Source organism: Oncorhynchus keta, chromosome 3 (assembly GCF_023373465.1).
Source record: "Oncorhynchus keta strain PuntledgeMale-10-30-2019 chromosome 3, Oket_V2, whole genome shotgun sequence".
NCBI lineage: Eukaryota > Metazoa > Chordata > Actinopteri > Salmoniformes > Salmonidae > Oncorhynchus > Oncorhynchus keta.
The window spans coordinates 16,302,148-16,330,007 of record NC_068423.1 but is presented as its reverse complement, the minus strand read 5'-3'; the positions used below and the strand labels follow the sequence as shown (position 1 = coordinate 16,330,007).

Below are 27,860 nucleotides of genomic sequence, written 5' to 3'. Positions count from 1 at the left end.
ATGGCAAAAAAACAACATTGGAGAGTGCACTGACCCTGGTGCTAGAGGGGGTACGCAGCTGGAGGTTAAATGTTTGAAGGGGTACTGGACTATAAAAAGTTTGGGAACCACTGCTCTACTGAGATTTACTGTCAGGGCCCAGGTCTGGCATAATCTGAGCAGAAGATCTAGGTGCTGCTGTAGGTTCTCTCTCGCTCTATGCACGAGCGTAAGTGCTTATTATGGCGAGATCACAGAGGTGACCTCTAATTTGTATTGCATAGTGTACATAAACTAATACCGTGAGAGGTAGGCTACCGCAGGCTATACAACACCGCAGGACGATTTGCTCTTGAATGTCACCTAGTTCTCATCGGCAACTTCCGGCAAACATCGCAAGGTTTCGACGACATCGGTATGAAATGGCAGAAACTGCCTCTGTGTCACGGACTCAAAGATTAGACTACGTAGTACACATGTATTTTGCAGACCCAGGCCTGCCAGTGGAAGGAAACGCAGTGGATTCAGAGGTTGTCCTACTAAGCAAAAAATAATATAATATCTTCAAACATTCTGCTGTATATTTCAACGGAAGACCAGAAACCGTGGTTTGACAGTTTTGGAATTTCTAACGCGTTCTTTTGGAGTAGGGTGAGTTCGATATTAAACCAATATAAGACATGTTATTGTTAGCAGTGGGGGGAGGGTATTAGCACTGATGGGTTGCAAAGAACACAGAAAATACATTAAATAACTGCAATTAGCTAGTTGGACCATATTGTCAAGTTTTGGCTTTTAAAGACATGCACCGCATAAAAAACATGGCTATTAGGATATTCTCAAACGCTCAAGACAGGCTACAAAATGCGCTAACGTTACATTTTAAGACTTTAACTACCTGCTAACAGCTAGTGCTACATTGTAACAACGACCTAACGTTAAGTATCTTCGCGGCATATGACAACATCAACGGCGTGGTTACATTTGCCATGCCATATTTTGATTTGTAACATCACCATCATTTCTAAAATGAATAAGAAACACAAGCCCACCATTCGGTCATAAACGGGCTTTTGACAATTAGCCTACCACCAATGGACTAGTATAAACTTGTGAGTGCAAGTTAACTTATTGCATGCTGCTAGTGCGTCAAGTCGATTTCTATTAAACAAGTGAGAGGTGTATAGCTGGAATTTGTCTACATTTCATCCTATATATCTAAGAATAGCAGAATAATGAATCGACGATATTATGGTCACATCGACAACCATCTATTATAATAAGAACGCTATTTATCATGTAAATATGGTTAAATCATATCTTAATTTGACTATCTATTCAAGTAAAGATTAATACAATTTCGGTGATGTTTAGTGTTGCATGTTGTTTTTAAATGATTTTGGACACCTTCATTAACCATTCCAGGTGTGTCATGTAGAAGAATGACCTCTATAACAGATGAAGCCAGAGGCTTTTGGCACATTGCTTCTAATGCTGATGTCTGCTCTCAGTGGTGATAGGCTTCAGTGTCTTCATTAGCTGGAAAAGTACGCTGGTGAATCCCAGAAAAACACATAGATAATGTGAGAAGTCATTAATTTAGGTTAGATGTAGACTCCAGCAGGGCATTGCTCTATGAAAGAGAGTCATGGATGGCCCTGAATGGTTTGACAGCTGGTTTGAAAGCTGAACAACCCATTTTCATGTTCAGCTTTCTTCCAGTTATGCATTTAATTTATTCCTTGAAATGAAATGGCCCCCATTTGACTGAAATGCCCCACACCGTGAACGTGTGATTAGTGAGAGACCTTGAAACAGCATCAGATGATGTAGCGTGACGACATGCTTCATCGCTATGGTTCTCTGCCTCCCTCTGATCGCATATTCTCTCAGATTCTCTGTGATTTGAAGCAGCACTCATCTAAGTTTCACATCTAAAGACCAACTGAAATGTCATAAAAATGCTCACATTCCAGTGATAATGTGGCTGGGAAAAAAATAGTGTCATTCATGTTGTTTTAATAAAATGTACACGCATATCATTCAATTTAATCCGACTGTATCGCTATGGTCATCCTGGTGTTCACACCACCATTCATTCTGCTCCAGAGCACACAATTGGATGGAGCAACTGCATGGAAACGATTTTCATTTTGAATATTGCAAAGCATTCTGTTCAGACTTCTCCAAACCCTGTTTTAGTCCCTCCATCTCATAGCAGGGCTCCAGGCCGTTGACATGCCTTTCAACCGGGATGAAAAAAACCCTGCTGAACGCCCCTTCATGTGGAAAAGGGGAAGGGGGTGGCTGTATAGGAGTATGGAGGTCAAGTCATGGTCTGTTGACCGTGCAGCCATCAGCCAGTGAAAATGTCCTCAGCACAAATGTTCTAGATTTGACTAATGATTTCTTCTTCTCGCTCCCTCCCGCTCTCCTTTTCTCTCTCTGCCTCAATACTTCCTTCCATTTGCCTGAACAATGAGTCTTAAATATACATTTCTGCATGCTCAAATGGGCTTCGGACAGTGGTACTAGTCCCTCTTGTTGTGATAGCTGTGGGATTTCTCTATCTGTAAGTCGCTCTGGATAAGAGCGTCTGCTAAATGACTTAAATGTAAATGTAAATGTCTATAAGCTAGTGATGAACTTTTCTAGCGCTGGCCAATAACTAGCCCGAACAATCATCTAAAGACATTGTGTTTTACATTTTCTATGTTACAATCGAGCCCGGACGACTCGTTACTATTGTGGTAAGGAAACAAAACAAGAAGTGGATTTAACTTCTTTAGCAAAACAGCCCTAATGTTAGAAATTAACATACTTTTAGTGTCATCCAGAGTCACATTTATTTATTTTCCCTGCCTTTCCACACAGTATTTTACATACAGCAGGTTTTTAAAGGACCAGAGTGTGGTCTGCTTTGTTTTAATTTTTGCCATGGAAACGTATTGCGACACTGGTATCTACACGACCCTATTTAAAATGCTAGCAAAGCACTGCCACAAACCCCAGGAAATGCCTCTCTGTTTTCTGATATTGGAGATGTTTATAAAGCTGTAGAAGCAGGATGTATGCAATGGATTTTTTGAGCTGAAGGTTTAGCCAGCTTAGGCTAACACAATTGTGGCTGGACCATTGGTCCCTCTTTAGACCACAATTGATTGGTGGTACCAGACAGTTTGCTGGGCTGATGTTTTGCTCTGCAGTGCTCTGGTTTTACATTTTTGAAAGCTGTGATCCAAATGCTGGAATGAATTTGTACAGTATATTGATTTATGATGGGATATAAAATACCAGCTAATCCTATAAACGCAGAACTACAATGTGTTGTAATGCATTTAAACCTTTTTATATTAACTGTATGTGTAACGCAGTATACCCTCGCTAGCCTAGATGACCCAAATGTCATCGCTATTCAGGGAGGACTTGATTTCTCTCATATACTGAATAATTTCCCCTCATGAATTTTGACACAATGCAGCCTCTGTCAATCGTACTCTCATAGATTGACAGCTATGGCTTGGAAGGTCCAGGTAATAAGCTGATAATATGCTAATTGCTTTTTTATCTTTCTGTTTCTTCTCCCTCTGTCTTAGGTCTTGAGACAGAAGTCCCACTTGGATGCCCAAAACACACACTTTGTCCAGATTTCATCATGAATCGGAATAAGCGTGAAAAGGAGTATTACAGTTTAGATGTCGGGGATTCCACTTTTACGGTTTTGAAGCGCTACCAGAATTTAAGACCCATAGGCTCCGGAGCACAAGGGATTGTCTGGTGAGTAGATGGAGCTGTGAATTGGAAAGGAAAAGAGATGCCCTGTAGCCCAATGCTCATTTTCCAGTGGCTATGTTAGAACTGTGTGTGTTACTCTGGGAAAGAACATCTCGTCTGAATCATACTATAAAATATAACAATTTGCCAGCTATTTGAAATGGCATTGGAAGTCAATATGATACGTTATTAACTGCTGTAGGTTGAAATGGCATTGGAAGTCAATATGATACGTTATTAACTGCTGTAGGTTGAAATGGCATTGGAAGTCAATATGATACGTTATTAGCTGCTGTAGGTTGAAATGGCATTGGAAGTCAATATGATACGTTATTAGCTGCTGTAGGTTGAAATGGCATTGGAAGTCAATATGATACGTTATTAGCTGCTGTAGGTTGAAATGGCATTGGAAGTCAATATGATACGTTATTAACTGCTGTAGGTTGAAATGGCATTGGAAGTCAATATGATACGTTATTAACTACGGTAGGTTGAAATGGCATTGGAAGTCAATGTGATTCATATGTTATTAGCTGCTGTAGGTTGAAATGGCATTGGAAGTCAATATGATACGTTATTAGCTGCTGTAGGTTGAAATGGCATTGGAAGTCAATATGATACGTTATTAACTGCTGTAGGTTGAAATGGCATTGGAAGTCACTATGGTACGTTATTAGCTGCTGTAGGTTGAAATGGCATTGGAAGTCAATATGATACGTTATTAGCTGCTGTAGGTTGAAATGGCATTGGAAGTCACTATGATACGTTATTAGCTGCGGTAGGTTGAAATGGCATTGGAAGTCAATATGATACGTTATTAGCTGCTGTAGGTTGAAATGGCATTGGAAGTCAATATGATACGTTATGAGCTGCTGTAGGTTGAAATGGCATTGGAAGTCAATATGATACGTTATTAGCTGCTGTAGGTTGAAATGGCATTGGAAGTCAATATGATATGTTATTAGCTGCTGTAGGTTGAAATGGCATTGGAAGTCAATATGATACGTTATGAGCTGCTGTAGGTTGAAATGGCATTGGAAGTCAATATGATACGTTATTAGCTGCTGTAGGTTGAAATGGCATTGGAAGTCAATATGATATGTTATTAGCTGCTGTAGGTTGAAATGGCATTGGAAGTCAATATGATACGTTATTAGCTGCTGTAGGTTGAAATGGCATTGGAAGTCAATATGATACGTTATTAGCTGCTGTAGGTTGAAATGGCATTGGAAGTTACTATGATACGTTATTAGCTGCTGTAGGTTGAAATGGCATTGGAAGTCAATATGATACTTTATTAGCTCCTGTAGGTTGAAATGGCATTGGAAGTCAATATGATACGTTATGAGCTGCTGTAGGTTGAAATGGCATTGGAAGTCAATATGATACGTTATTAGCTGCTGTAGGTTGAAATGGCATTGGAAGTCAATATGATACTTTATTAGCTCCTGTAGGTTGAAATGGCATTGGAAGTCAATATGATACGTTATTAGCTGCTGTAGGTTGAAATGGCATTGGAAGTCAATATGATACTTTATTAGCTCCTGTAGGTTGAAATGGCATTGGAAGTCAATATGATACGTTATGAGCTGCTGTAGGTTGAAATGGCATTGGAAGTCAATATGATATGTTATTAGCTGCTGTAGGTTGAAATGGCATTGGAAGTCAATATGATACGTTATTAGCTGCTGTAGGTTGAAATGGCATTGGAAGTCAATATGATACGTTATTAGCTGCTGTAGGTTGAAATGGCATTGGAAGTCAATATGATATGTTATTAGCTGCTGTAGGTTGAAATGGCATTGGAAGTCAATATGATACGTTATTAGCTGCTGTAGGTTGAAATGGCATTGGAAGTCAATATGATACGTTATTAGCTGCTGTAGGTTGAAATGGCATTGGAAGTCAATATGATACGTTATTAGCTGCTGTAGGTTGAAATGGCATTGGAAGTTACTATGATACGTTATTAGCTGCTGTAGGTTGAAATGGCATTGGAAGTCAATATGATACTTTATTAGCTCCTGTAGGTTGAAATGGCATTGGAAGTCAATATGATACGTTATGAGCTGCTGTAGGTTGAAATGGCATTGGAAGTCAATATGATACGTTATTAGCTGCTGTAGGTTGAAATGGCATTGGAAGTCAATATGATATGTTATTAGCTGCTGTAGGTTGAAATGGCATTGGAAGTCAATATGATATGTTATTAGCTGCTGTAGGTTGAAATGGCATTGGAAGTCAATATGATACGTTATTAGCTGCTGTAGGTTGAAATGGCATTGGAAGTCAATATGATACGTTATTAGCTGCTGTAGGTTGAAATGGCATTGGAAGTCAATATGATATGTTATTAGCTGCTGTAGGTTGAAATGGCATTGGAAGTCAATATGATACGTTATTAGCTGCTGTAGGTTGAAATGGCATTGGAAGTCAATATGATACGTTATTAGCTGCTGTAGGTTGAAATGGCATTGGAAGTCAATATGATACGTTATTAGCTGCTGTAGGTTGAAATGGCATTGGAAGTCAATATGATACGTTATTAGCTGCTGTAGGTTGAAATGGCATTGGAAGTCAATATGATATGTTATTAGCTGCTGTAGGTTGAAATGGCATTGGAAGTCAATATGATATGTTATTAGCTGCTGTAGGTTGAAATGGCATTGGAAGTTACTATGATACGTTATTAGCTGCTGTAGGTTGAAATGGCATTGGAAGTCAATATGATACTTTATTAGCTCCTGTAGGTTGAAATGGCATTGGAAGTCAATATGATACGTTATGAGCTGCTGTAGGTTGAAATGGCATTGGAAGTCAATATGATACGTTATTAGCTGCTGTAGGTTGAAATGGCATTGGAAGTCAATATGATATGTTATTAGCTGCTGTAGGTTGAAATGGCATTGGAAGTCAATATGATACGTTATTAGCTGCTGTAGGTTGAAATGGCATTGGAAGTCAATATGATACGTTATTAGCTGCTGTAGGTTGAAATGGCATTGGAAGTCAATATGATACTTTATTAGCTGCTGTAGGTTGAAATGGCATTGGAAGTCAATATGATACGTTATTAACTGCTGTAGGTTGAAATGGCATTGGAAGTCAATATGATATGTTATTAGCTGCTGTAGGTTGAAATGGCATTGGAAGTCAATATGATATGTTATTAGCTGCTGTAGGTTGAAATGGCATTGGAAGTCAATATGATACGTTATTAGCTGCTGTAGGTTGAAATGGCATTGGAAGTCACTATGATACGTTATTAGCTGCTGTAGGTTGAAATGGCATTGGAAGTCAATATGATATGTTATTAGTTGCTGTAGGTTAAATGCTGTCACTATGATAGGTTGAAATGGCATTGGAAGTCAATATGATATGTTATTAGCTGCTGTAGGTTGAAATGGCATTGAAATGAAGTCAATATGATATGTTATTAGCTGCTGTAGGTTGAAATGGCATTGGAAGTCAATATGATACGTTATTAGCTGCTGTAGGTTGAAATGGCATTGGAAGTCAATATGATACGTTATTAGCTGCTGTAGGTTGAAATGGCATTGGAAGTCAATATGATACGTTATTAGCTGCTGTAGGTTGAAATGGCATTGGAAGTCAATATGATTCATATGTTATTAGCTGCTGTAGGTTGAAATGGCATTGGAAGTCAATATGATACGTTATTAGCTGCTGTAGGTTGAAATGGCATTGGAAGTCAATATGATACGTTATTAGCTGCTGTAGAAATGGCATTGAAATGGCATTGAAATGGCATTGGAAGTCAATATGATACGTTATTAGCTGCTGTAGGTTGAAATGGCATTGGAAGTCAATATGATACGTTATTAGCTGCTGTAGGTTGAAATGGCATTGGAAGTCAATATGATACGTTATTAGCTGCTGTAGGTTGAAATGGCATTGGAAGTCAATATGATACGTTATTAGCTGCTGTAGGTTGAAATGGCATTGGAAGTCAATATGATACGTTATTAGCTGCTGTAGGTTGAAATGGCATTGGAAGTCAATATGATACGTTATTAGCTGCTGTAGGTTGAAATGGCATTGGAAGTCAATATGATACTTTATTAGCTCCTGTAGGTTGAAATGGCATTGGAAGTCAATATGATACGTTATTAGCTGCTGTAGGTTGAAATGGCATTGGAAGTCAATATGATACGTTATTAGCTGCTGTAGGTTGAAATGGCATTGGAAGTCAATATGATACGTTATTAGCTGCTGTAGGTTGAAATGGCATTGGAAGTCAATATGATACGTTATTAGCTGCTGTAGGTTGAAATGGCATTGGAAGTCAATATGATACGTTATTAGCTGCTGTAGGTTGAAATGGCATTGGAAGTCACTATGATACGTTATTAGCTGCTGTAGGTTGAAATGGCATTGGAAGTCAATATGATACGTTATTAACTACGGTAGGTTGAAATGGCATTGGAAGTCAATGTGATTCATATGTTATTAGCTGCTGTAGGTTGAAATGGCATTGGAAGTCAATATGATACGTTATTAACTGCTGTAGGTTGAAATGGCATTGGAAGTCACTATGATACGTTATTAGCTGCTGTAGGTTGAAATGGCATTGGAAGTCAATATGATATGTTATTAGCTGCTGTAGGTTGAAATGGCATTGGAAGTCAATATGATACGTTATTAGCTGCTGTAGGTTGAAATGGCATTGGAAGTCAATATGATACGTTATTAACTGCTGTAGGTTGAAATGGCATTGGAAGTCAATATGATATGTTATTAGCTGCTGTAGGTTGAAATGGCATTGGAAGTCAATATGATACGTTATTAGCTTCTGTAGGTTGAAATGGCATTGGAAGTCAATGTGATTCATATGTTATTAGCTGCTGTAGGTTGAAATGGCATTGGAAGTCAATATGATACGTTATTAGCTTCTGTAGGTTGAAATGGCATTGGAAGTCAATGTGATTCATATGTTATTAGCTGCTGTAGGTTGAAATGGCATTGGAAGTCAATATGATACGTTATTAGCTGCTGTAGGTTGAAATGGCATTGGAAGTCAATATGATATGTTATTAGCTGCTGTAGGTTGAAATGGCATTGGAAGTCAATATGATACGTTATTAGCTGCTGTAGGTTGAAATGGCATTGGAAGTCAATATGATACGTTATTAACTGCTGTAGGTTGAAATGGCATTGGAAGTCAATATGATACGTTATTAGCTGCTGTAGGTTGAAATGGCATTGGAAGTCACTATGATACGTTATTAGCTGCTGTAGGTTGAAATGGCATTGGAAGTCAATATGATATGTTATTAGCTGCTGTAGGTTGAAATGGCATTGGAAGTCAATATGATACGTTATTAGCTGCTGTAGGTTGAAATGGCATTGGAAGTCAATATGATATGTTATTAGCTGCTGTAGGTTGAAATGGCATTGGAAGTCACTATGATACGTTATTAGCTGCTGTAGGTTGAAATGGCATTGGAAGTCAATATGATACGTTATTAGCTGCTGTAGGTTGAAATGGCATTGGAAGTCAATATGATACGTTATTAGCTGCTGTAGGTTGAAATGGCATTGGAAGTCAATATGATACGTTATTAACTGCTGTAGGTTGAAATGGCATTGGAAGTCAATATGATACGTTATTAGCTGCTGTAGGTTGAAATGGCATTGGAAGTCAATATGATATGTTATTAGCTGCTGTAGGTTGAAATGGCATTGGAAGTCAATATGATACGTTATTAGCTGCTGTAGGTTGAAATGGCATTGGAAGTCACTATGATACGTTATTAGCTGCTGTAGGTTGAAATGGCATTGGAAGTCAATATGATACGTTATTAGCTGCTGTAGGTTGAAATGGCATTGGAAGTCAATATGATATGTTATTAGCTGCTGTAGGTTGAAATGGCATTGGAAGTCACTATGATACGTTATTAGCTGCTGTAGGTTGAAATGGCATTGGAAGTCAATATGATATGTTATTAGCTGCTGTAGGTTGAAATGGCATTGGAAGTCAATATGATATGTTATTAGCTGCTGTAGGTTGAAATGGCATTGGAAGTCAATATGATACGTTATTAGCTGCTGTAGGTTGAAATGGCATTGGAAGTCAATATGATATGTTATTAGCTGCTGTAGGTTGAAATGGCATTGGAAGTCACTATGATACGTTATTAGCTGCTGTAGGTTGAAATGGCATTGGAAGTCAATATGATATGTTATTAGCTGCTGTAGGTTGAAATGGCATTGGAAGTCAATATGATACGTTATTAACTGCTGTAGGTTGAAATGGCATTGGAAGTCAATATGATACGTTATTAGCTGCTGTAGGTTGAAATGGCATTGGAAGTCAATATGATATGTTATTAGCTGCTGTAGGTTGAAATGGCATTGGAAGTCAATATGATATGTTATTAGCTGCTGTAGGTTGAAATGGCATTGGAAGTCACTATGATACGTTATTAGCTGCTGTAGGTTGAAATGGCATTGGAAGTCAATATGATACGTTATTAGCTGCTGTAGGTTGAAATGGCATTGGAAGTCAATATGATATGTTATTAGCTGCTGTAGGTTGAAATGGCATTGGAAGTCACTATGATACGTTATTAGCTGCTGTAGGTTGAAATGGCATTGGAAGTCAATATGATACGTTATTAGCTGCTGTAGGTTGAAATGGCATTGGAAGTCAATATGATATGTTATTAGCTGCTGTAGGTTGAAATGGCATTGGAAGTCAATATGATATGTTATTAGCTGCTGTAGGTTGAAATGGCATTGGAAGTCAATATGATACGTTATTAACTGCTGTAGGTTGAAATGGCATTGGAAGTCAATATGATACGTTATTAGCTGCTGTAGGTTGAAATGGCATTGGAAGTCAATATGATACGTTATTAACTGCTGTAGGTTGAAATGGCATTGGAAGTCACTATGATACGTTATTAGCTGCTGTAGGTTGAAATGGCATTGGAAGTCAATATGATATGTTATTAGCTGCTTTAAGTTTGTTTATATGCTATATGTTTGCCATTGGTCCAGTATTACACTTCAATCATTTGGACCCTGATATTGATCTAGAATGTGGGAAATAAGGAGCAAAACTCATCTTTCATTACAAAATAATTATATTTAATGCTAGCCTTCTTTTAGATGCATCATAAAGTATGGATGTACATTTGTATTTTTGTGTTTCCAGCTCAGCGTATGACCACAACCTTGAACGAAATGTGGCAATTAAAAAACTCAGCCGGCCTTTCCAGAACCAGACCCATGCCAAAAGAGCTTACAGAGAACTGGTGCTCATGAAATGTGTCAACCATAAGAACGTAAGCTATTTACCTCTCTGAATCTGTGTGTCTGATAGAAAAAGGGGAACAGCAAGTAGAAAAGGGAGTTGTCCCAAATTATAGAATAGAAAGTTGTGAAAGCATTTTCTCTTGTACAATTGAACCAAAATGTAAGATCATCACAGATCATTCTAGAATGTTGCGATCCTCTTGTAGCTCTTATATGAATTCTTGATGTTTCCATTTTTCTAAAATGTCATTGTCTATTTGATGTGGTGTTATTCATTTTCGGAAGAACCCTTCTGTAGTTTTAGCGCGCCCTTAGGCAGCATATTGTCAGCATGAAATGCAATGTTCCTACATGCGCTGCTCACAGAACTATGATGCACTGATGCATCTTATATCTCCACAGATCATTGGCCTATTAAATGTATTCACGCCACAGAAGACGCTGGAAGAATTTCAAGATGTGTAAGTAACGTCATCGTCGCCTTTGCTTATAAAATCAATAAGGATAAATTGCAATACTGTATAATCTCTGTTCCCTGGTAGACTGTAGTGCTGAAATGGCCAAAAGTATATTTTGGATGTTTTTTTTGTTGTACAGTAGTGGGGACCAGGGCCTATTGTGGGATAACTGAAGGGTTAGTACATTGTAGTACATGGGAGGAAATGTGATTCATTCTCAGAGCGGAGGGAGGTACTTTGAGAATCTCTGTCTTTCTGATTTGGATCTAAAAAGAAAAATGAACATCATGGCTGGGGGGTAAACAGCCTGTTTCACTATGACGGAGTATGACGGAGGAGCAGCCCACTCCTGTGTGCGTGTATGTATCCTGCAGAATCACACAATAGAATACATTTGAGTCATTTATGAAGTAATTTACGATGCTTTATTAAGAAGTGTAATAGACCAGGGTTTTTCAAACTGTTCTTGCCCAGGCAAACCAGTGACTGAGGGACCACCATCATATCTTAGCAAAACAAAAAGGAATCACATTTTGTCTTATCATTGGGTGAATGATAATGGCAAGTACAAGTAATGAACATTTTAAAATGAATAGATTTGGTCGACAGTTATTATTTTGACCTCCCCTCAGTTTATTGGAAGAGGAAGTGTAACTTGTAACTTGCAACTTGAAAGGTAACTTGCCGTTTTTAATCTACACAGTTTGGCATCAAGCTGAGAAACACTTTAGCAGTTTTAAGATAATTTCCTGAAATTCTATGTATTTTGCCATGGCTAATGCTGTGTTCCTCTGCTCAAACATTATAACAAAATCAATGGACATGTGGCCTGAATGACCGTGAACATTTTTTTTATTTGAGATTCTCCCTGACTGTCTAGCTGTTATTTGATTGTTAGTTCTCAAAGAGCGCATTATTTATATATACACACTACCGTTTAGAAGTTTGGGGTCAGAAATTAGACATTTCCTTTGTTTTCCATGAAAACATACATGAAATGGGTTGCAAAATGAATAGGAAATATAGTCAAGATGTTGACAAGGTTATAAATAATGATTTTTAATTTAAATAATAATTGTATCCTTCAAACTTTGCTTTCGTCAAAGAATTCTCCGACAATTACAGCCTTGCAGACCTTTGGCAGTCTAGTTGTCAATTTGTTGTGGTAATCTGAAGAGATTTCACCCCGTGCTTCCTGAAGCACCTCCCACAAGTTGGATTGGCTTGATGGGCACTTCTTACGTACCATACGGTCAAGCTGCTCCCATAACAGCTCAATAGGGTTGAGACCCGGTGACTGTGCTGGCCACTCCATTATAGACAGAATACCAGCTCACTGCTTCTTCCCTAAATAGTTATTGCATAGTTTGGAGTTGTACTTTGGGGCGGCAGGGTAGCCTAGTGGTTAGAACGTTGGACTAGTAACCGAAAGGTTTCATGTTCAAATCCCTGAGCTGACAAGGTACAACTCTTTCGTTCTGGCCCTGAACAGGCAGTTAACCCACTGTTCCTAGGCCGTCATTGAAAATAAGAATTAGTTCTTAACTGACTTGCCTAGTTATTAAATAAAGGTTAAATTTAAAAATTGTCCTGTGGTTGGAGGAAATTGGCTCCAATGAAGCGCCGTCCACGGGGTATGGCGTTGCAAAATGGAGTGATAGCCTTCCTTCTTTAAGATCCCTTTTACCCTGTACAAATCTCCCACTTCACCACAACCAAAGCACCCCCAGACCATCACATTGCCTGACAGATGGCATGTCTTCTAGCATCTTTTCATTTTTTATGCATCTCACAAATGTTCTTCTTTGAGATCCGAACACCTCAAACTTAGATTTGTCTGTCCAGTGTCTGTGTTCTTTTGCCCATCTTAATCTTTAATGTTATTGGCCAGTCTGAGATTTGGCTTTTTATTTGCAACAATGCAAAGAAAAAGGCCAGCATCCCCGAGTCACCTCTTCACTTTTGAGGTTGAGACCAGTGTTTTGCGGGTACTATTTAATGAAGCTGCCAGTTGAGGACTTGTGAGGCGTCTGTTTCTCAAACTAGACACTCTAATGTACTTGTCCTCTTGCTCAGTTATGCACCGGGGCCTCCCACTCCTCTTTCTATTCTGGTTAGCTGTTCTGTGAAGGGAGTAGTACAGTTTCTTTGCAATTTCTCGCATGGAATGGCTTTCATTTCTCAGAACAAGAATAGACTGAAGAGTTTCAGAAGAAAGGTGATTGTTTCTGGCCATTTTGAGCCTGTAATCAAACCCACAAATGCTGATGCTCCAGATACTCTACTAGTCTAATGGTCACAGTCTGAAGCCCTGGTGTGTGAGTGAGAGCGCGAGATGTGTGCGCTCTGCTCATATTCTTTCATGTGTGTGGGTGTATCTGTGTGCGTCTGCCTGTGTATGCATACGTTTGTGAGTGTATACATGTGCACTGCACACCTTTTTTGTGTAATGTCATCCACCCTCCCTTCCTTCTCCTCTGTATCCGTCCCCAGGTATATTGTGATGGAGCTGATGGATGCCAACCTGTGCCAGGTGATTCAGATGGAGCTGGACCACGAGCGGCTGTCCTATCTGCTCTACCAGATGCTGTGTGGCATCAAGCACCTTCACGCCGCGGGCATCATACACAGGGTGGGCACACACCACCACACCTTGCCTGGCCAAGCAACCTTAATATGACCCAGTCCTCCTGTGTATTCCTATTGTTGTCCCTTCTCTTACAATCACCTTTGGAGAATAAAATAAATAAAAATCAATGTAATTGGCCTGGTGTGGTGTGAATGGAAGTTAAGCATCGGTAGAGAGTTATCCATCTCTAAAGCGTATCCCCTTCCTGTCCCCCAACCTCAGGATCTGAAACCCAGCAACATTGTGGTAAAGTCTGACTGCACGCTGAAGATCCTGGACTTTGGATTGGCCAGGACAGCGGCCACGGGACTCCTGATGACCCCGTACGTGGTGACCCGCTACTACCGCGCCCCTGAAGTCATATTGGGCATGGGTTACCAGGCCAACGGTGAGTGAGCGACTGAGGGTTCGGCCAATTGGAGCTGTGTGTCTGTGTGTGCTGCAGAACGCTGTTTGTCGCATGCCCCGCCCACAAGGTCCTGAGACACACTCACCTTCACAGCCACACCCACCCTCCCGTGTCAGTGTCGCAGTCAGAGGGGTAGGTGGCACGCCTGGCTATGCGTTGTGGGTTCCTTTCCTGCTGCATAGAGAGCCAGTGCAGAGCAGGTGTAGTGCTTGTGTTTTCTAGGAGGCTGTCCAGAGAGGGCGCAGCTGGACTAGATGTCAGTGTGATCCAATCCCTAGTTTGGCTTGCATATGGCAATTAACGTTTACTGCAAGAATGTGCAGATGTGATGGGGCTTGATATCTCCGAATCATTGGACTCGCTGCGATAAAATTAAAAGATTAAATACGAGGGAAAAAACTGCCTGAAAATATGAGCATCCCTGCAGTGTCTAAAAACGACCCAAACTTTCCTGCTGACTTGTTGCTTTGCCTTTCTTCTTTTCCTTCTTTCTATGCTACACATATTTAGTGGATATATGGGCTGTGGGCTGCATTATGGCAGAAATGGTTCGCCACAAAATCCTTTTTCCAGGAAGGGATTGTATCCTTGTGCTGCTTGAAGCAGTTCAGTTCTGCATTTGAATTTTGTATTTATTTTTGAAGGGTTGTTTACAACGGATTGTGGAGATCATGTCAAAGAGCAACCGTAAAAATTATATTTCTCTTCTGATATGCCTGACACCTCCACTCCCCCCTCACACCTTCCCTCTATCCCCCAAAGCAAAGCACCCAGTGCTGTAGCTTGATGAACTTCCGACTTATGCAACAAGCTCCTGACATAGAATTCGACAGTGTTTTGCGCTTTCATTTTTTACCAACACAATTGCAAAACATACCCTTTTAAATCATATTGTTTGATGTTCTTCTTCAAAGATAAGCAGCCATTTTGGCAGAGAATAAGAAATGGACCCTGTCCTAACAGAATATCTAATAACAATGATTGACTGGTCGATCTTTTATCAATGATCAAAAATTGGCCTTTGTCTATTAAACTGATAGTAAAAAATCTTGAGGGTTTTTATGTATTTCTGCTCTCATAATACAGTTTCTGCAGGCCTCGAGTGTCAGTGTCTTGCTAGCCGAAAGCCAATGCTACGTGGCCAATGTAAAAAAAAAAAGAAAGCCAATGTAGGCCGTTCTTTGGCCCACTTCCACTTTGTTTAATAGTATGCCAGATAGTGAAGCAAAAAACCCTCACCTTATCATGATGCACTGCCTAGTCGGACACTGACTGCAGTTTGACATGAGAGTTGGCATGCCTTCATTTTCTTTGTTGGTATTCACACACATCACCTTGTCTGCATCGTAATTACTTCCTTGTTTTATGATTTTTCATATGATTTTTTTTGGATTGCTTTGAGTTCTGCATGCTAATTTGGTTGTCATTCCATTTTTCAGTTGATGTCTGGTCTATTGGCTGCATCATGGCAGAAATGGTCCGAGGTAGTGTGTTGTTCCCAGGCACAGATCGTATCCTTCCCTGGACCCTCGTCGTCCCTCCATTGTGTGTGTGTATACAAATGTGTTTGTTGTGTGTGTGTCTGGTGGTCAGCGTATCGTACTGCATTTACATGTTAGTCATTTAGCAGATGCTCTTAACCAGTGCGAGTTACAGGATCGATTAGGGTTAAGTCCCTTGCTCAAGGGCACATCGACAGATTTTTCACCTAGTCTGCTTAGGGATTTGAAACCAGCGACCTTTCACTCCATCCAAATTACTTTCCACTGGGTTGGGTATATGTGAAAGGGTTTGTACCTGTCGGCGGCCATTTCAACTCAAGGGAAAAGTGTTCTGATCACTTCACCTCCATTACACAGTCCCACACTGAGGCTGTTTTCAGTCTTCTTTGTGTCCGTCTCACTGGAGAGGAGGCGATCGAACAGCTTTCCCTTGGTTCCTCAATCACAGTTGTTCTACAAAGTCAACAGTGAAAGAAATTTGCCTCTGTGTCCAGTGTCTGTAATCCTCCTCTTTTATCCCAACTACAAGCACAAAACCTTGCCAATATTCCGCCTCTGAAAAGCCCTTTGCAGCATTTTTCTTACATGTTGGAACGTCAGATATTGATCAGTGGAACAAGGTGATCGAGCAGCTGGGGACTCCAAGTCAGGAGTTCCTGATGAAGCTCAACCAGTCAGTGAGGACTTACGTGGAAAACAGACCCCGCTATGCCGGCTATACCTTCGAGAAGCTCTTCCCCGACGTCCTCTTCCCAGCCGACTCAGAGCACAACAAACTGAAAGGTAAGTGGGGAGAGCACACGCCCCTGGGGGACACCCCAAGCATGGAAACTGCAGTATGGTGTGTCATTGTGAGATGCAAAATGTCTCATACATGTCTGTATGACTAGAATATCCCATATATAGTAGTCAGTTATTTGCTGAATATAAGTATATTATGTGCCTAACACTGATATGCACGAACTAATCGAGTCTGACTTATGTGACCAATTGGAAATTCCACGGAAAGTAGTCTGATCATGAATAGTATTTTATCTAGTGGTTTGAAGCCTTACTCTGCTTTGATTCGGATCATGTTTGACTAAGGGGCCCACTACACTCATTTATAAGCACAGTGAATGTCAGCCGAGGGAATGAAAGGGGAATTTGCTCACGCCATTAATTTCTCTATTTGTCTCAATTGTCTTGCAGCAAGTCAAGCCAGAGACCTATTATCGAAGATGCTGGTAATAGATGCATCCAAACGGATCTCTGTGAGCGAGGCTCTCCAGCACCCCTACATCAACGTGTGGTATGATCCAACTGAAGTGGAGGCGGTAAGCACTTACTTGCCCATTATGTGGGCGTGGAGGGGTGGTTCTTGTGTTAATGACCTACTCTTACGTTAGATAATAACATGACTCTTCAGATCTACTGTGTGTGTTTTTATTTTTTATGCGTGCATATGCCTCGAAATACACATTGAGTGGTGATTCACAATAAGAGGGAACGTCAAAACAGCCACACGCAAAATGATGAAAGCCCTGTGAGTTTGCCTGCCTGGGAAAAGCTTAGCCTGGATCAGATCATAAAACTCCCTGACTGTTTAAGCAGGGGCTCTGGATTTGACATCCAGGTCGTCATCACGAGAGTGCACTTGTCGTTTTTCCTCTGTCAACCAATCAGACCCCGGCTACCGTAAAGTGCGGGGGTGGAGAATGAGATGTTGCACTCCACTCAGTCACTTGCATGCAAGCATTCCTCACAACTGACAAAATCGGCCTTGAGACGTGTAGATTTGGCTGCAGTGCAGCGCCTTGCGCAAATGTATCAAATTTGATTGTGGCTCAGCCAAGTGAAGAGAAGGCCAACAGTCCCCATGTCACCCCACTTAAAGTACACTGTGCCCTGTCCTGTTCCTCTTGCAGCCCCCACCACTGATCACAGACAAGCAGCTGGATGAGAGGGAGCACACAGTGGAGGAGTGGAAAGGTACAGTAGAGAGCGAGAGAAGCCATTTTCCTTACCCAATCTTTGATTCATACACTTTGAGCATGTTTACATTTTCCACTGTTACATTACAATTCCACATTATTCTACTAAGAATCTACATCTCAAGATGTTCTTGTGGGACATTCAATCTTAATATTTGAGTTTTATGCAGGTTTTGCCCTTTGTCTGTCTCTGTCCTAAAAAAAAATGCCTGTCTAAAGTGAGATGTGTTTATGGTGCATCCTACCCCTCCCTATCTGTCTAATCTAAACCTGGTCTGGTGATCTAACCCTGCTTCCTCTGGGAGTGTGATAATGACGACAGGGCATTCACACCCGAGTCTAGCAGAGCCCTGTTTATTGGCTCTATTCTCAATTCTGGACTCCCGTGTCATATCATGCGAGCAATGTTCCTGTCTGTCATGTTCTTCTTAGGGTTATGTCTCATGTTTAGGGTTGCAAAATTCTTGAGATTCACAGGTTTTCCAGAAATTCCAGTTGGAAGATACCTAAATAGCCTGCTTGTTCCCTCCTAATTCCAGGAATCTGTTTTGGTGTAGTTACCAGAAGTTCAACTATAGTCACTCTTTTTACTAAATCTTGTGATTCATTGCAGATTTGATATACATGGAGGTTCAGGACTGGGAGGAGAGAACGAAGAATGGAGTGATCCGGGGACAGCCAGCGTCTTTAGGTTAGTTTAGAGTGTTTTCTCCAAGGGCAACCTAGCACTCAAACTCTGATAGTTATACTCTATAACTAGGGCCCAGAGTTGTTCCTGGTCAGGTCTTATGTTCAGGGAAATCTCATGGGTCTAGAGTACTATGTGTGGGATCAATAAATTGAGACTGGCACGGTCTCTCTGCCCGTAGTTGGCTTCTGTTCCAGTTCTTAATGAATAACCTTTCCTCTTTCTGCCTAACCAGAAGTGGTTTAAGTCTGACTTGATACCCCCTATCTGTTTCTCCATACATGTAGCACAGGTGCAGCAGTGAGCAGCAGCTTCCAGCAGCACCCTTCTGCGTCGTCCTCGTCCGCCAACGATGTGTCCTCCATGTCCACCGATCCCACCCTGGCCTCGGACACAGACAGCAGCCTGGAGACGGCCTCTAACACGGACCCACTGGGCTGCTGCAGATGACCATCACCCTGCCCTGGTCCCTGTCCCACCAGTCCCTCCGCTTGTCTTCAATGGTGTAGAGTTTAGGCCAGTTTCGATGTTTGTTTGTTTGTAAAAAAAAACAAAAAAAAAAAAAAAAAAAAAAATCCTTAAAGTACTACTACAGAGTCATTTTTATTACATTTTATTAATATTTTTTAGTCCAGGCTGTAATATCAATTTATTTTTAACCTAGGAACTTTATGATTTCACTACGCTGCAGTTTTGGCCAATGGTGATAGTTTGAGAACGTCTCTAAAAGAGTTTTACATGCTTTAATTTTGTATCTTTTTTAAAAATTTCATCTACTTCTATTTAAGCTACTGCTGTTTCAACTGGCCATATCAATGTAGAATGAGTTTGTACAGATTTTATGGTGAATATATTTTTTCCAAATTTAGTTTGCAGTGAGCCATTCTAACCATAATTTAATTGATACATTTATGATTTTAGTACTCCCCTTCTGAATAGTACTATTTCTTTGTCTATTCTAATCTCTTTCATATAGAATATTGTTTCATGCATATCCATTGGGTTGGATTTTGAGATATACTTTAGATTTATTTGTAAAAAAAAAACAAACAAAAAAACAGTTTTCCTCGTGAGTCACTACCTCCTTGAAAAAACAAAACAGTTTATCAAACCGCTTTCTTTTTTTCTTTTCTCATTAGTTTAGTCTTAAAATATCTCAAAATGCTGTTAGATTCCTGAACCATTTTCTCTTTTGGTAAGAGAAGACATTTAGTATTTCTTTTTATTTTTGTCTGAATTTTCTTTTCCAATGTTATGGGTGTTACAGTATATGACGAGTATATGAGGAGCTTTTGATCATTTTCTTTGTTTGTCAGTGCTGAAGGCACTGCTTCCTCTGCACTGGTCAGTTATTCTCCAGTGATTATTTTCTACAGCCCCACTGTCAAAGAAAGAGTAAACCTATGTTGAACGCTAGGACTGAGAAACGTGGCAGTGTGCCGAAGAGCTTTGTGAGAAATAGGATGTTACTAGTTAGAATACATGACTTGGAGACGGTTGAAGGTATATGAAGAATGTGTTTCGATTGAGTCCAACACAGGGACGTAAAGAGAGGGCTTGTGTATGTGATGTTGGTTGTCTTTGGAGGGATGGACATTCTGCCGGCTTAAAGCGCAGAAACAAACTATTTAAAGAAACAAGGTTCCTAATCTGTGCTCATGTTATTCATGTAATATAAGTGTGCAGGCAGTTTGCAGAAATTTCAAATTGGAAAATGAGTGTACAATACGTAAGTAATTTGTAAGTCGCTCTGGATAAGAGCGTCTGCTAAATGACTTAAATGTAAATGTAATAAGCTGGATCTCAGAGAAGATAATTGGCTGAACCCTTTGCAGAACTTGTACGTATGCATGCACTAAATAAATGTCACCCTATGCTTAGTACATCACACACTAGCTACAGAACCACCTCAAAACCCAAGTGAATCAGTGATTCTGAACTGTATGCAATAATGGTGTCCTTAGTGTTTTAAAAAATGTTTTAATTTAGCTTTTAAAAGGAAAAAGTGCCTGTAGTTTGTCAAGCATTCATTCCTGAGTATCTCGGAAGAGGATGAGTGGTCCTGTTGTGTCGAGGTCAATAACGGTTCCTGATAATGACTACAGTAGTTTCCACAAATAAGTCAATCACATTTGAGGCGGTTATCGTTAATGTATTGTACATTTTCTTGGAATTGGTAAGTCTCCAACTTTACGGTCAATGTTCTGTCAAGAGGATGATGTATGCTTCTGATTATTTTAGCTCATACATTTGAACATTTTTCAAAAAGGGGGCAGTTTTATCAAAGTAGGTCTTTCATCAAAGTAAAATACGTTTTAAAAAATTACAATGACTGGTAGGTGCGTATGGTTTGCGGCTTTACTTTGCATAATGAGAATGTGCTTGATGATTTTAGGAGGGAAATTATCATACTGTTTTGCCTCATTTCCTCAATATTAAGCCAAATGTATTTGCGCTGAATGGTGGCTGTGGCAGTGTAGCTGTTATGCTAAATTATGGAGTTTCAGAATGTAAAATACCATGTAGTGTGTTGTTGAATGGTCGAAGGGGAAGGTATGCAGAATAACAGCCAATCACATGTAACCATTATTATAGTAGCTGTGTTTATAATTCATAATTATGATGACTTTTTTTGTTATTTTAAGTGCTCTTCTGTTTCTTAACCCAGCATTATTAGGGACACATTCAGAATTGTTTGACTTTCTGTGGCTTTTTGCTTTTCTATCACATCTCTGAAAATTGTAATTGTGATTTTTAAGTAGGCTTTGATGAACTACCTCACACTCAATTTCTACAAGTTCTAGGATACCTAGTTGCCCACATGATTAGCTATCGAAGACATGTGAATACAGATTCCGTTATTTATTTATTTGAAAGTGTAATATTGTCAATGTTAGGAAACTTCTAGTTGTGTACGGTGTGTACTTCACCTAGATGTAAAGAGAATTGTTTATGTAAATGTCACCCCCCCCTTTTTCCCTCTTGTTTTTACAGTTCATGTGCAATACCTTCTGCAAATTATGCTAGTAGTAAACTAAGTGATGGATCTAGCCTGTTACTTTGTATTTTTCTGAAGGTAGAGAAATGTTTGGTACTGTCAATCCATGTTTTCCTTTTTTATGAATTAGGATGATTCCTTGTGACTTTTAATCTATGATGTTACGTAATCAGTCCTAAACCAGTCCTTAATCTATGGCCAGAGGCGGTTATATCATACATGGCCAATAGATTTTGATTGGGATAAGGCCAAATAATGATAAAGGAAAAAATGTTAAAGATAAGTAATGCCTAAAAACAAACTCATATATATGGTGCTGGTTTGTTATGCAACTAGTTAAACATTTCTGGCTCTGCATCCTGACCGCAGCCAATGAAAAGTACACTACTGGAATAAAAACACTGGGATCTGATGATGCCAACTTAAAAAACAAACATGTACTGCAAATAAAAGAAACAATTTGAATCGTGCATTTGTAGATCTTTATTTTGCGCTTGATCTTAATATGTGGTATAATGTGTTGGAATTGTGAGTAAGACACTGAACTAAGTAGAAGATGCACGGAACACAAGCTTGCTGACCCATGTATCAGTCACGAAATGACACCTGTCATCTTTATTTACTTAGATTGCCATAATGCCATTCATTACAAGAGTGTAGATTCATAATAAATAAGCAACTAAAATATTAATCAAAGACATAAGAAACATTCAGCCTAAGTTTGTTTTAAGAGATACACATTTCAACTGCAATCATCGACAGGGCGAACACTAGACGCTTGTCTATAACCGTCGTCTTTCAAAACACAACCTTGTGAACAGCATATGAAAAGGGTCTGTATAAAATGTAAAAACAAAACAAAAAATAGTCACATTACCTTAATGAATGCACATTACTATACTGCTTATAGTGGTCTTCAAGAACCAAATCATGTTTCGTGTTCAAGCCTCAACACATTTCTATGCAGTAGCAGTAATTTGCTGAAAAAGGGGATTCTATCAACAGTTTCACCACATGCAACGCTCACATGAGAATGTTCTGGGAAATGTATATAATTGTTATCCATTCAAATCTATGTCAATGTTTTAAGAATTAGTTTAGGCTCAATTTACAGGGCTGGCTTGACCAACAACACAGTTACATTCACTAAAGTATACACCATTTTTCAAAATGTTAAATTAATGGCGGTGCATAAAGATGTCAGAATTCAGGTTTGACTTCATTGTTTTACCACTAAGTTATATACTGTATTTTTAAACTACAGCCTGCGACATGGTTCAACAGGCCAATAAATCAGAACATTATACTTTGTTGTTTTTAAATCGCCGTCTTGGAGCTAGAATTGGGATCATATATACTGTGCTAACGACAACACTGGAGAACAGGAGAGCAATACAGCGAACTTATCAAACGAGGTATTCGCGGCAAGTACATGGGGGCTGCCATCTTTATGCACCTCCGCGATTGTCATCTTACTGCAAGTGACTCTGAGGATGTCATGTGGCTCTTCAACAAACTTGGAGTAGTGATTAAGTTTAAGCAATACATGTACCATGTGAGTATTGACAGTAATTGACTAACTACACCTCTGGACAAGCACGCAACATTTTCTTTTATCGAATTCAAAAAGTCTGCAAAGGCACAGCCAGCATACTTCTTCATTGTTCCTTTGAGGGCAGTAGTCAGCTTCATGTGCCCCAAACCAACATGGTGGCTTCAACCCTGGTCCTTAGCAGAGTCCAGCTTTGGTAATGTTGTATTTGCATATTGTGTACTGTTGTAGGCAGCATATGATTAACACAGCAGGGATTATTGTATAGTCATAATGACAGCAGTCGGAACCCTTTGATTTACATTAAAAGTATACTGACAGAGTTCACCAGAGTAAACCAAGGACCGAGGCTTTGTCACCAAACGACACGGAATTCCATCCAGATAGATACTCGTGGTAGTCATAGGCACAATTTGAGGCCTGAGGAAACATTGAGAGACGCAGCTGCCTGCGTTGGACAACATGCAGTATTATTCACTGAGTCCATGTAGTTGTCAGTCTTGCTTGCCAGACTCATGGCACTCAGCTGTGGGAAGAGACTATAGAGGTCTATGACCAGGGCTATTAAATGTCACTAGTCCTTGCTCCCAGAGCCAGGTCCCCCAGAGTGGAGAAGAAGTCCTCCATTTCCTTCTCCAGGAGCCGGTTCCTGTTCTCTGCGTCGTGACGGGCTCGCTCTGAGTTACGGAGCTTGATCTCCAGCATCCGCTGCCTTTTTCTCTCCTGCTCCATCTCCTGCTCCAGACGCTCCATCTGAGCACACAGCGCCGCACTGGACTCCTCCAGCCTGCAGGGGGCGCACACACACATATGTTGATTTCCACAAATGTAGAGCTGGTGCTCCTCAATACATGTAACCCGAGAAAGATTGTTGACAGATTTATAGCAATTTTGAGTATTTTAGAGGGGAAAATACTCTAGTCCTTTGATTTTTTGGGACACTGTGTTCCAGGCAAGCGTCAATGCCATACAACTCTCCTTCCGTGGCCTCCAATTGCTCTTAAATACAAGTAAAACTAAATGCATGCTCTTCAACTGATCGCTACCTGCACCTACCCGCCTGTCCAACATCACTACTCTGGACGGCTCTGACTTAGAATACGTGGACAACTACAAATACTTCGGTGTCTGGTTAGACTGTAATCTCTCCTTCCAGACCCATATCAAACATCTCCAATCCAAAGTTAAATCTAGAATTGGCTTCCTATTTCGCAACAAAGCATCCTTCACTCATGCTGCCAAACATACCCTTGTAAAACTGACCATCCTACCAATCCTCGACTTTGGCGATGTCATTTACAAAATAGCCTCCAATACCCTACTCAACAAATTGGATGGATTGCAAAACTACCATTCCAGTGTTTTACTTGCTATATTGTATTTACTTTGCCACCATGGCCTTTTTTGCCTTTACCTCCCTTCTCACCTCATTTGCTCACATTGTATATAGACTTGTTTATACTGTATTATTGACTGTATGTTTGTTTTACTCCATGTGTAACTCTGTGTCGTTGTATCTGTCGAACTGCTTTGCTTTATCTTGGCACGGTCGCAATTGGAAATGAGAACTTGTTCTCAACTTGCCTACCTGGTTAAATAAAGGTGAAATAAAAAAAAAAAAATCTACTCAGACAGTGCATATTTTCTTGTTATGTTCACATGAACTGTTTCTCAGAAGTTTCTTTCAAAATTCTGACTTATAAACCCCCATAGTACAATAAATAACCTTGCAGACTTACCTTTTGATCCTGGTCTCGTAGGCCACCTTCTGTTTCCTCAGCTCATCCTTCAGACCCTCCACCAGGCTGGTAAGTGCTTTGGAGCCTCCATCAAGGTCTTCTGGTATCACGATGGATGGCACCACCATATTGGCTATGGTGTTCCCGTTGTCACTGCAGCCTGCACTGCTAACACACAGCTCCATGGCTTCACTACTGTCCTGCTCTTGCTCTGAGATCCTATCTCCAACTCTCTCCTCCACCCGGCCTCCCCTCTGACCCTGGCCCGGGCCCTGGGGTGAGGCTAGCTCCTGCCATTGGCACTCCTCTAGACCCTTCCCATTACCACAGTTAAGCCCTGAGGGCTCGCTGCCTGAGTCGGATGCGGAGATGTCACAGGAGGAGGTAGACCAATGTGTGCTGGCTACACTAGGGCCACTGCCCATGCTGGAGGAAGACGTGACGTTGTCGTAGGTGGACAGTCTCTGGGAAAAGCCGGTGGAGTCCCTGACACGCTCCCCAGAGGAGGTGCGCCTGTGGCTCCTCAGAGAGGACAGCCCGTTCATCAGCCAGTTGCCACTGGGGGACACGGTGGTGACGTCGGCCTGAGGAGGGGGCCGTGGCGTTGAGGTGCCCTTGAAGGAGTACTTCCAGGAGGGAAGGTTCTTGGTCTGCTTGCTGGGGCTGACCACTGGCTCCCCCTTCCCTGAAGGAGCAAGTCTAGGTGGAGGGGTGGTGGCAGCACAGAGCTTTGCGTCCAAAGAAGAGGCGCTGCTGCAGGCGAGGTCCTCGTTGGGGTTGGTGGGGCAGTTCTGGAGGTCCTCCTCAGAGATCCAGCCACCGATGCTGTGCTGCTGGAGCCTTTGGCCCTGGAGGGTCACCTCTGGCTGGGGAACAGGGACCTCCAGCTCCCCCCTCCCCGAGTACAGACGGTTATGTTCACTGATCAGTACGGTCATGAGGCTTTGGACTAGGGAGGTGCCTTAACAGGAAATAAAAAACAATAAGGAACTATACTGTACAACGCTGCTCTACTTGAGATTTGACATGTTTTATGAACAAGAGATAGACAAGATGAGTCATGAATAGATAACATGCAATAGTGACGTTTCTCTGTACTCTGCTTTCCATAGGCTAATGTACTGTATCTACTCTGCCTCATGCCTCCCAGACAGTTGTATAAAAAAATATTAGGAATGTCTCATATGATTAATACAGTGCCTATTAATATCAGTATAATATAAAATGAATGAGAGTTCACACCTTCCATAATAGCCACTGGGTCCTCCATTTTGGGTCGGAGGATATTTGGTCCAAATACCGTGGCCAGGTTCTGTACACTCATCTTGTTTTTGTTTGCGTGAGACTGGACCTCGTCAAGAAACCTACAAAGGAAGGCATGGCATGGTGGGATGGAATTAAAATGATATGAAAATGGCACCGTGATAAAATAAGATATTTGAGATCTTATAATAATATAATATAATAATATATGCCATTTAGCTGATCTTCAAAAGAAGGAGTTGTATGTTTGTGGACGTACATGCATATATACTTCAGGAGATTGTAGTTGGCGGGAGGAAGATTGCTCACTTGCTTGACCAGCTCCTGTACACCCTAAATGATGAGATGAGAACATACAGTATCACAATCACTTGTTTCTTCACATAGACAACATGTACTTGAATACTGGCTTCTATCGAATGACAGAGCAGTTCTGTTCTTTGGCTTCGGTGTCATAGTGTGAATACTAACATGAACTGGAACTAGTGCAGAGAAGTGTCTCTTACCTCCTCCACGTCTTTGGCCAGCAGCTGAGCACAGGAGAGGAAGTCCTCATACTTGGAGAAAGGGACCACAGGCTCAGGCAGTTCACGGAGGTAGAGCTTCAGCAGGGACGCCACCGTGTGGACGTCAGTGTTACTGCAAGAGGGTACAAAATAGTTATCTAGAGTGGTCTACTAACTGCATGATTCAGTCCAATAGCAAGTGCTATAGCCTTAGTGGTCAACAGTAGAGGGATTTATTGTGTGTTTCACAGGCGGCTGGGTGGCACCATAATTGGGGAGAACGGGCTCATAGTAATGGCAGTAATGGAATGAAGTCAAAACATCGGACACATGGTTTACTTATGTTTGATACCATTCCATTCACTTCATTCCAGTCGTTGTTATGAGCCGTTCTCCCCTCACCAGCCTCGTGTGTACACACTATCACAGTACAGGATGCGTACTCAGAGCAGGCACTGACCAGCTGTCTTCATTGACATTTCCAACTCTCCCTGACTCAGTCTGTAATGCCTACATGTTTCAAATAGACCACCATAGTCCTTGTGCCCTAGAACGCCAAGGAAACCTGCCTAAATGACTACCGAACCCGTGGCACTCACATCTGTAGCCATGAAATACTTTGAAAGGCTGGTCATGGCTCACATCAACACCATCATACCAGAAATCCTGGACCCACTCCAATTCACATACTGCCCAAACAGATCCACAGATGATGCAATCTCTATTGCACTTCACACTGCCCTCTCCCAACTGGACAAAAGGAACACCTACCTGAGAATACTGTTCAGCGTTCAACACCATAATGCCCTCCAAGCTCATCACTAAGCTAAAGACCCTGGGACTGAACACATCCCTTTGAACCTGGATCCTGGATTTCCTGATGGGCCACCCCCAGGTGGTGACGGTAGGCAGCAACACATCCGCCACACAGACCCCCAACACGGAGGCCCATCAAGGGTGTGTGCTTAGTCCCCTTCTGTTCCTGCCTGTTCACCTATGACTGCGTGGCCACACACGACTCCAACACGACGGTAATATGCCTGATCACCCACGACGATGGGTCGACTGTTCTCTCTGCAACCGCATTACAAGCAGTAACGGAGCGCCAA

The 27,860-nt window shown here is 40.9% G+C and overlaps 2 protein-coding genes across 9 annotated transcripts in view; one reads left to right on the top strand and one right to left on the bottom strand.

Annotated features, from left to right (window-relative positions):
- Positions 1-223: 223 nt before the first annotated feature.
- On the top strand, positions 224-22,161 carry LOC118367713 (mitogen-activated protein kinase 8). 3 transcript variants are annotated; one of them, XM_035751352.2, is made up of 12 exons: positions 224-630; positions 3,576-3,756; positions 10,934-11,063; positions 11,437-11,495; positions 13,986-14,124; positions 14,344-14,509; positions 15,041-15,112; positions 16,633-16,815; positions 17,224-17,348; positions 17,940-18,003; positions 18,619-18,696; positions 18,986-22,161. In XM_035751352.2, exons 2-12 carry the CDS (start codon positions 3,635-3,637, stop codon positions 19,141-19,143), a joined length of 1,296 nt encoding a protein of 431 aa, XP_035607245.1. In that variant the 5' UTR covers positions 224-630; positions 3,576-3,634; the 3' UTR covers positions 19,144-22,161. The 3 variants fall into 3 exon arrangements, with proteins under 3 accessions (XP_035607245.1, XP_035607240.1, XP_035607252.1); XM_035751347.2 differs by lacking the exon at positions 15,041-15,112 and adding an exon at positions 15,970-16,041 and having other exon boundaries at positions 236-630; XM_035751359.2 differs by lacking the exon at positions 15,041-15,112 and adding an exon at positions 15,970-16,041 and having other exon boundaries at positions 250-630; positions 18,981-19,143.
- A 118-nt stretch (positions 22,162-22,279) lies between these two features.
- LOC118367682 (rho GTPase-activating protein 22-like) overlaps positions 22,280-27,860 on the bottom strand; it is a 38,496-nt gene continuing 32,915 nt past the window's right edge. For 5 of the 6 annotated variants that reach the window (XM_035751272.2, XM_035751289.2, XM_035751298.2 and 2 more), the window contains 5 exons: positions 26,752-26,884; positions 26,505-26,578; positions 26,225-26,346; positions 24,983-25,943; positions 22,280-24,030 (listed from right to left, as the gene is read on the bottom strand). In XM_035751272.2, coding sequence (XP_035607165.1) covers positions 23,808-24,030; positions 24,983-25,943; positions 26,225-26,346; positions 26,505-26,578; positions 26,752-26,884 — 1,513 coding nt within the window. In that variant the 3' untranslated portion in view covers positions 22,280-23,807. Of the gene's footprint in view, positions 24,031-24,982; positions 25,944-26,224; positions 26,347-26,504; positions 26,579-26,750; positions 26,885-27,860 lie in introns of those variants that run through there. The other variant, XM_035751314.2, reaches the window with a different exon arrangement.

Bases quoted from the DNA above. Each gene is read 5' to 3' on its own strand.
- LOC118367713 (XM_035751352.2), top strand. From the start codon at position 3,635: ATGAATCGGAATAAGCGTGAAAAGGAGTATTACAGTTTAGATGTCGGG. The intron at 11,064-11,436 runs GTAAGCTATTTA...ATATCTCCACAG, and splicing joins AATGTGTCAACCATAAGAAC to ATCATTGGCCTATTAAATGT. The intron at 18,004-18,618 runs GTACAGTAGAGA...GATTCATTGCAG, and splicing joins CACAGTGGAGGAGTGGAAAG to ATTTGATATACATGGAGGTT.